At 44.0% G+C, this 9157-nt stretch overlaps 1 protein-coding gene across 1 annotated transcript in view; it reads left to right on the top strand.

Moving 5' to 3' along the window:
* LOC122555749 (serotransferrin-B-like) overlaps positions 1–9157 on the top strand; it is a 50294-nt gene that overhangs the window by 16235 nt on the left and 24902 nt on the right. Inside the window, exons 6-7 of the mRNA XM_043701832.1 lie at positions 983–1038; positions 5390–5562. Coding sequence (XP_043557767.1) covers positions 983–1038; positions 5390–5562 — 229 coding nt within the window. The remainder of the gene's footprint in view (positions 1–982; positions 1039–5389; positions 5563–9157) is intronic.

Below are 9157 nucleotides of genomic sequence, written 5' to 3'. Positions count from 1 at the left end.
GTTACAAGGGGACATAAATTTAAGGTGAAGGGTGGAAGGTATAGGGGAGATGTCAGGGGTGGGTTCTTTACCCAGAGAGTAGTGGGGGATGGAATGCGCAGCCTGTGGGAGTGGTAGAGTCAGAATCTTTGGTGACCGTTAAGCGGCAATTGGATAGGTACATGGATGGGTGCTTAAGCTAGGACAAATGTTCGGCACAACATCGTGGGCCGAAGGGCCTGTTCTGTGCTGTATTGTTCTATGTTCTATGTTGTATGTTCTATATCCCAAAACCCTAACTGTGATTTTCCATTTTTTTCAATCTTTGCTTCCTGGTGTATTCCTGTAACCCCCCCTTCCTTTATTTGCAATTCTGTTGTATAGATATTATTCTGGAACTCCCTACCTAAGACCATTTACTGTTTTACTGCTTTAAGTTAAAAGATATTTCTTTAAGGAAGATTTTGGCCACCCCGTAACCAACCAAACTCCACCACTGACCCGTGACCCCACTTCATTCTCTCTCTTTTCAGATTAGATTAGATTAGATTTTCTACAGTGTGGAAGAAGACCCTTCGGCCCAACTAGTCCACACCGACCCTCTGAAGAGTAACCCACCCAGACCCATTCCCCTTATTTACCCCTGACTAATGCACTAACGCTATGGGCGATTTAGCATGACCTGATGGCATTTTTCAACAAGTTACTACTTAAATGCAAGTTGTCATACCCAACCATGGATTACATGTTGAAAGTTTGAAGGAGGCTTCCTTTCTGTATTGTACCTCACCTGGCTGCTGGTGTGAGGGGAGCCGAAATGGGACTTTGTCATTTTATTTTTAAAAAAAGTATTCATTCAGGAGATGTGGGCCAGCATTTAACACCCATCCATAATTGCTGGAAGCCGGTGAGCTGCCTTTGTGAAATGCAGCCGTCCACTTGATAAATAAGTTTGTAAACTGCTCTTAATGATTTACTGGTCTGTATGGTTGCATCCTTCTAGATGTTTGAAAGACGATGCTGGTGATGTGGCCTTTGTAAAACATAGCACAGTGCCAGGTAGGTGGATCTGAACAAACCACTTGAGTCCTTCTCTTAGACAAAGACTGTTTTACAGCTGGTGAGCAAAGAGAAACCTCAGCATGGGGTTGGAAGGGGAGGCAAATGGGGGAGGTATGCAGGAAGCCTTGACCACAGTCATGTGGAGTCTGGAGGTCAAAAGGGATGCCATCTTAAGTATGTTGACTTTGCCTTTATCTCACAAGGATACACTGATCTGCATCAAAGTGTTCTCTAGGTCAGTCATCGCAGTGATGATGGCGAAAGGGATCATGAATGTAGGGAACCCCATCCAAAGCTGCTTCAGTTCTCGCCCACTGCATTTGCCAGAATCCCATGTGCCACCTTGTCTCCTGAGGGCTGCATCTACAGTTGCTGGTGGAACAGTTTTCAATGGGGTCCTAACTAGCAAGAGGTATGAGCACTCTGCCTCCATGTCTGCTGATACCATGGGAGTTATACAATGGAGTGGGAGAAGTTAAAATTTTTGCAATTGCACAAATGAGTGAGTAATAAAAAATGTGATAAAAGACTGTTTGATTAAATTTCTTCAAGGCTATACTTTGGAATCACTTTCCTATCTTGCCCATTTCATTGCTCTTTAACTTCTTTGGTGTTGAACAGGAAAATATCAAATAGTGAGGACCAATGAATGATGGGGACAGGAGTGATCTTTAGGATTGTTTTGTATCAAAATTAGTGGCAGAAGGAATGAGAAGACCCACCATTATATGTTCTTCTGATTTAAATCATCTCTCCAACTTAATGGAGTCCTGAATGCTGAGTAGCATATCAGCTGGTGCATATTACTACCTGCCCCTGATGTTAGGTGTGGCTGTACACAGGTTTGCATCTGTGATTGGTCTCAGTGATTTGTGACAATGAAATTGTGTTGTGACTGTGTCAGTTTGTTGTCTCTGTGACTGTAACAGTTTGTTGTCTCTGTGATTGTGTCAGTGTGTTGTCTCTATGACTAACAGTTTGTCTCTGTGACTGTAACAGTTTGTTGTCTCTGTGACTGTAACAGTGTGTTGTCTCTGTGACTGTAACAGTTTGTTGTCTCTGTGACTGCGTCCGTGTGTTGTCTCTGTGACTGTGTCAGTGTGTTGTCTCTGTGACTAACAGTTTGTCTCTGTGACTGTAACAGTTTGTTGTCTCTGTGACTGTGTCAGTGTGTTGTCTCTGTGACTGTGTCAGTGTGTTGTCTCTGTGACTAACAGTTTGTCTCTGTGACTGTAACAGTTTGTTGTCTCTGTGACAGGAACAGTTTGTTGTCTATGTGACTGTGTCAGTGTGTTGTCTCTGTGGCTGTAACAGTGTGTTGTCTCTGTGACTGTATCAGTTTGTTGTCTCTGTGACCATAACAGTGTGTCATCTCTGTGCGTGTATCAGTGTGTCGGCTCTGTGACTGTAACAGTGTGTCAACTCTATGACTGTATCAGTGTATCGTCACTGTGACTGTAACAGTGTGTTGTCTCTGTGACTGTATCAGTTTGTTGTCTCTGTGACCATAACAGTGTGTCATCTCTGTGAGTGTATCAGTGTGTCGGCTCTGTGACTGTAACAGTGTGTTGACTCTATGACTGTATCAGTGTATCGTCTCTGTGACTGTAACAGTGTGTTGTCTCAGTGACTGTATCAGTTTGTTGTCTCCGTGACAGTAACAGTTTATTGTCTCTGTGACTGTATCAGTGTATCGTCTCTGTGACTGTAACAGTGTGTTGTCTCTGTGACTGTATCAGTTTGTTGTCTATGTGACTAAAAGTGTGTTGTCTCTGTGACTGTATCAGTGTGTTGTCTCTGTGACTAACAGTGTGTTGTCTCTGTGACAGTAACAGTTTGTTGTCTCTATGACTGTGTCAGTGAGTTGTCTCTGTGACAGTAACGGTTTGTTGTCTCTGTGACTGTATCAGTGGTGTTGACTCTGTGACCGTAACAGTATGTTGTCTCTGTGACTGTAACAGTGTATTGTCTCTGTGACAGTAACAGTTTGTTGTCTCTGTAACTGTATCAGTGTGTTGTCTCTGTGACTGTATCAGTGTGTTGTCTCTGCGACTGTATCAGTTTGTAGTCTCTGTGACAGTAACAGTGTATTGTTTCTGTGACAGTAACAGTTTGTTGTCTCTGTGACTGTATCAGTGTGTTGACTCTGTGACTGTAACAGTATGTTGTCTCTGTGACTGTAACAGTGGATTGTTTATGTGACAGTAATAGTTTGTTGTCTCTGTGACTGTATCAGTGTGTTGTGTCTGTGACTGTAACAGTGTGTTGTCTCTGTGACTGTAACTGTGTTGTCTGTGTGACTGTAACAGTGTGTCGTCTCTGTGACTGTATCAGTGTGTCGGCTCTGTGACTATAACAGTGTGTCGTTTCTGTGACTGTATCAGTGTGTCGTCTCTGTGACTGTAACAGTGTGTTGACTCTGTAATTGTAACAGTGTGTTGTCACTGTGACTGTGTCAGTTTGTTGTCTCTGTGACTGTATCAGTGTGTTGTCTCTGTGACTGTGTCAGTTTGTTGTCTCTGTGACTGCATCAGTGTTTTGTCTCTGTGACTGTAACTGTGTGTTGTCTCTGTGACTGTATCAGTTAGTTGTCTCTGTGACTGTAACAGTGTGTTGTCTTTGTGAGTGTATCAGTGTGTTGTCTATCTGACTGTGTCAGTGTGTTGTCTCTGTGACTGTAACAGTGTGTTGTCTTTGTGAGCGTATCAGTGTGTTGTCTATGTGACTGTATCAGTGTGTTGTCTCTGTGACAGTAACAGTTTGTTGTCTCTGTGACTGTAACAGTGTGTTGTCTTTGTGAGCGTATCAATGTGTTGTCTATGTGACTGTGTCAGTGTGTTGTCTCTGTGACTGTAACAGTTTGTTGTCTGTGACTGTATCAGTGTGTTGTCTCTGTGACTGTAACAGTGTGTTGTCTCTGTGACTGTAGCATTGTGTTGTCTCTGTGACAGTAACAGTGTGTTGTGTCTGTGACTGTATCAGTGTGTTGTCTCTGTGACTGCAACAGTGTGTTGTCTCTGTGACTGTAACAGTGTGTTGTCTCTGTGACTGTAGCAGTGTGTTGTCTCTGTGACTGTATCAGTATGTTGTCGCTGTGACTGTATCAGTGTATTGTCTCTGTGACTGTAACTGTGTGTTGTCTCTGTGACTGTAGCAGTGTGTTGTCTCTGTGACTGTAACAGTGTGTTGTCTCTGTAAATGTAACAGTGTGTAGTCTCTGTGACTGTGTCAGTGTGTTTGCTCTGTGACTGTATCAGTGTGTTGTCTCTGTGACTGTAGCAGTGTGTTGTCTCTGTGACTGTAGCAGTGTGTTGTCTCTGTGACAGTAACAGTGTGTTGTCTCTGTGTCTGTAACAGTTTCTTGTGACAGTAACAGTGTGTTGTCTCTGTGACTGTAACAGTGTGTTGTCTCTGTGAATGTAACAGTGTGTAGTCTCTGTGACTGTGTCAGTGTGTTTGCTCTGTGACTGTATCAGTGTGTTGTCTCTGTGACTGTGTCAGTGTGTTGTCTCTGTGACTGTAGCAGTGTGTTGTCTCTGTGACTGTAGCAGTGTGTTGTCTCTGTGACAGTAACAGTGTGTTGTCTCTGTGACTGTGTCAGTGTGTCGTCTCTGTGACAGTAATAGTGTGTTGTCTCTGTGACTGTAACAGTGTGTTGTCTCTGTGACTGTATCAGTTTGTCTCTGTGATTGTAACAGTGTGCTTGCTCTGCGACTGTGTCAGTGTGTTGTCTCTGTGACTGTGTCAGTGTGTTGTCTCTGTGACTGTAGCAGTGTGTTCTATCTGTGACTGTAACAGTGTGTTGTGTCTGTGACTGTAGCAGTGTGTTGTCTCTGTGACTGTGTCAGTTTGTTGTCTCTGTGACAGTAACAGTGTGTTGTCTCTGTGACTGTAACAGTCTGTTGTCTCTGTGACTGTAACAGTGTGCTTGCTCTGCGACTGTGTCAGTGTGTTGTCTCTGTGACTGTAACAGTGTGCTTGCTCTGCGACTGTATCAGTGTGTTGTCTCTGTGACTGTAACAATCTGTTGTCTCTGAGACTGTAACACTGTGCTTGCTCAGCGACTGTGTCAGTGTGTTGTCTCTGTGACTGGAACAGTGTGCTTGCTTTGCGACTGTGTCAGTGTGTTGTCTCTGTGACTGTAACAGTGTGCTTGCTCTGCGACTGTATCAGTGTGTTGTCTCTGTGACTGTGTGCTGAATTGTTTGCACTTTTGTTTGTAAATGCTCACATTTACTATCAATCAATATTTACCAACATGTAACTGTTATTGGTGAGGCGGGTTGCTGGATTGGGCAATGGTGCACAAAACTATCTGATCATTCATCTTTCCCAATCCTGTGACTAGCTGCTGAGAGGCAAAACTATGAGCTTCTGTGCCTGAATGGTACCCGAAAGCCAGTGGAAGATTACAAGGAATGTCACTGGGCTAAAGTGCCTGGTCATGCTGTGCTGGTAAGAAGTGGGAGTGCTGATGATGAGAAGACCAGGGAGATTCGGAGATTCCTAACAAGAGCTCAGGTATGACTGAGTGGTGAATAGCATTCTTAAGTTGTCCTCTTCAACCTATCCTTCAATGTCAGCTCCACTTTTTGGTCAAATCCAGACTCTGAAAAGAGAGAATGCCACATAGTCCTGTGATTGGGTAGCTGGTCCATTAATAAAGCCTTTGGTGAAGATCATGGAATTGTGGCAACTTCCGCTAATTGTTTCCATACCACACATAACTGCACGGAGGGCACATTCATGCTTACCCCTTTTCTTTTCTGTTCTTTCTTCCAGAAGAACATACATAGTAGGTTTCCTTCTGAGACCTAAATGTTTCACCGGCAGATTATTTCAGATGGCAGGGCTTCCCCACTCCCCACCCACCAGTTGAAGAGAGCCCATTGATATCAGCTGCCCCACAGCAATTCAGATTAGATTCCTCACAGTGTAGAGTCAGGCCCTTCTGCCCAACAAGTTCACACCGAACCTCGGAAGAGTAACCCGCCCAGACCCATTTCCCTCTGACTAATGCACTGAACACTATGGGCAATCTCCCATGGCCAATTCACCTGACCTGCACATCTTTGGATTGTGAGAGGAAACTGGAGTGCCTCCACACAGACACGGGGAGAATGTGCAACTCCACACAGACAGTCACCCGAGGCTGGAACCGAACCTGGGTCCCTGGCGCTGTGACGCAGTAGTGCTAAACACTGAGCCACTGTGCTGCCCTGATATAATTGAGTGACTTGCTGACAGATACTAACAAATCATGTTGATCACACAGACTGGACTGGTTAAGGACACCAGCCCTGCTTGGCAGGGGAATAGTTCAGAGTGCCTCCACATTTGGAGAACTGGAATTGTATGTAGGGTCCTGGGTGGTGTTATGGACCAGGCCCGACCCCTCACAACATTTTTAGGCAGGTAGCCCAGACCCTAACTTTGCTATTTGATTTACATAAGTATAATGCAGATTTTCCTGGAGAGAATTAGCTGGTCAGACTACTGAATTTTAAACAAAACAGAATTTATTTACATGATAATGGAACTAGACACAAAGAGTAGAAAATAGAGTACCGAAACTAATCCTATTCACACCCGACAGGTAATCCCAACTTAATGATGCTGTTCCAAAATACTTGCAACAATCCCAATAAACACCCCTTGGCATAAAAGGTACAAATGAAATGAAGCCATACAGGTTTGAAGTCAGAAGAGGAGAGAGAATAGAACAAAGAACAAAGAACAAAGAAAATTTACAGCCCAGGAACAGGCCCTTCGGCCCTCCAAGTCTGAGCCGATCCAAATCCACTGTCAAAACCTATCGTTTAATTCCTAAGCATCTGTATCCCTCTGCTCCTCACCTACTCATGCATCTGTCCAGACGCACCTTAAATGTACCTACTGTGTCTGCCTCTACCACCTCTACTGGCAACATGTTCCATGCACCTACCACCCTCTGTGTAAAATACTTTCTGCGTATATCCCCCTTAAACTTTTCACATCTCATCTTGAAAGTGTGACCTCTTGTTAGTGAATCCTTCACCCTGGAGGAAAAAAAACTAATCTCTATCTACACTGTCTATACTCTTCATGATTTTGTAGAACTCAATCAGGTCTCCCCTCAATCACCTTTTTTCTAATGAAATCAATCCTAACCTACTCAACCTCTCTTCATAGCTAGCACCTTCCATATCAGGCAACATCTTTGTAAACCTTCTCTGCACCCTCTCCAAAGCGTCCACATTCTTTTGGTAATTTGGTGACCAGAACTGTGCCCAGTATTCAAAATGCGGCCAAATCAATGTCTTGTACAGTTTTAATATGACCAGCCAGCTCTTCTACTCAATAACCCATCCGATGTAGGCAAGCATACCATATGCCTTCTTGACCACTCTATCCACCTGTGCAGCCACCTTCAGGGTACAATGGACCTGAACTCCCAGATCTCTCTGCTCATCAACCTTTCCAAGGCTCTTCTGTTTACAGTATAGTTCACTCTCAAAGTAGACTTCCCAAAATGCATCACCTCACATTTGCCCAGATTGAACCCCATTTGCTACTTCTCCACCCAACTCTCCAGTCAATTCCATCTATATTCTCCTGTATTCTTTGACAGTCCCCTATGCTTTCTGCTACTCCACCAATCTTCGTGTCATCTGCAAGCTTACTGATCAGACCAACAATTCCCTCTTCCAGATCACTTATGTATATTACACACAACAGTGGTCCCAGCACTGACCCCTGTGGAACACCACTGGTCACCTTTCTCCATTTCAAGAAACTGCCTTCAACTACAACTCTGTCTCCTGTTGCTCAGCCAGTTCTTTATTCCCCTAGCTAGAACACCCTGCACACCATGTGACATCACTTTCTCCATTAGTTTACCACGGGGAACCCTTTCAAACACCTTTCTAAAGTCCACGTATATGACATCTACAGCCCTTCCTTCATTTATCAACTTGGTCACTTCCTCAAAGAACTCTATTAATTTGGTAAGGCAGAATCTACCCCACACAAAGCCATGTTGCCTATCACTGATAAGCCTATTCTTTTCCAAATATAAGTAGATTTTATCTCTCAGTACCTACTCCTGCAACTTTCCCACCATTAATGTCAGGCTCACAGGTCTGTAGTTACCTGGAATATCCCTACTACCCTTCTTGTACAGGGGGACAACGTGAGCAACCCTCCAGTCCTCCAGCACTTCACCTGTGTTTACAGATGCTATAAAGATATTGATCAGGGCCCCAATTATTTCCCCTCTAGCCTCCCTCAGCAACCTGGGATAGATCCCATCTAGTCCTGGGGATTTGTCCACCTTAATATCCTTTAGCCGACCCAACACATCTCTCTTTATGTCAACGTGATCCAGAGTAAACAAACTTCTATCTCTAATCTCAGCATTCATCACCTCTCGTTCCTCGGTGAACACTGATGCAAAGTAATCATTGAGAATCTCACCCATTTTCTCAGGTTTGACACAAAACCTTCCTTCCTCATCCTTTAGTGGACCAACCCTTTCTCTAGTTATCCTCTTGCTTATTATATAAGAATAAAAGGCCTTGGGATTCTCCTTAATTCTGTTCATTATAATTATTTCATGATCCCTTTTAGCTTGCTTGATTCCTATTTTAAAATTGGTCTTGCTCTCCTGATATTCCTCCAAGGCCCATTCTGTTCTCAGCTGCCTGGACCTTATGTATGCTTCCCTTTTTCTTTTGGCTAGAGTCATGGAGTCATAGAGATGTACAACATGGAAACATACCCTTCGGTACAACCTGTCCATGCCAACCAGATATCCCAACCCAATCTAGTCCCACATGTCAGCACCCGGCCCATATCCCTCCAAACCCATCCAGATGCCTCTTAAATGGTGCAATTGTACCAGCCTTCACCACTTCCTCTGGCAGCTCATTCCATACATGTACCACCCTCTGTGTGTAAAAGTTGCCCCTTGTCTCTTTTATATTCTAACAGTGGCCTAACCAATGTCCTGTACAGCCGCATCATGACCTCCCAACTCCTGTACTCAATACACTGACTAATAAAGGAAAGCATACCAAACGCCTTCTTCACTATCCTGTCTACCTGCGACTCCACTTTCAAGGAGCTATGAACCTGC

The sequence above is a fragment of the Chiloscyllium plagiosum genome, chromosome 13 (assembly GCF_004010195.1).
Source record: "Chiloscyllium plagiosum isolate BGI_BamShark_2017 chromosome 13, ASM401019v2, whole genome shotgun sequence".
NCBI classification, from domain to species: Eukaryota; Metazoa; Chordata; class Chondrichthyes; order Orectolobiformes; family Hemiscylliidae; genus Chiloscyllium; species Chiloscyllium plagiosum.
Note: the sequence above shows the minus strand (reverse complement) of the source record. Positions and strands in the feature narration are given on the sequence as shown.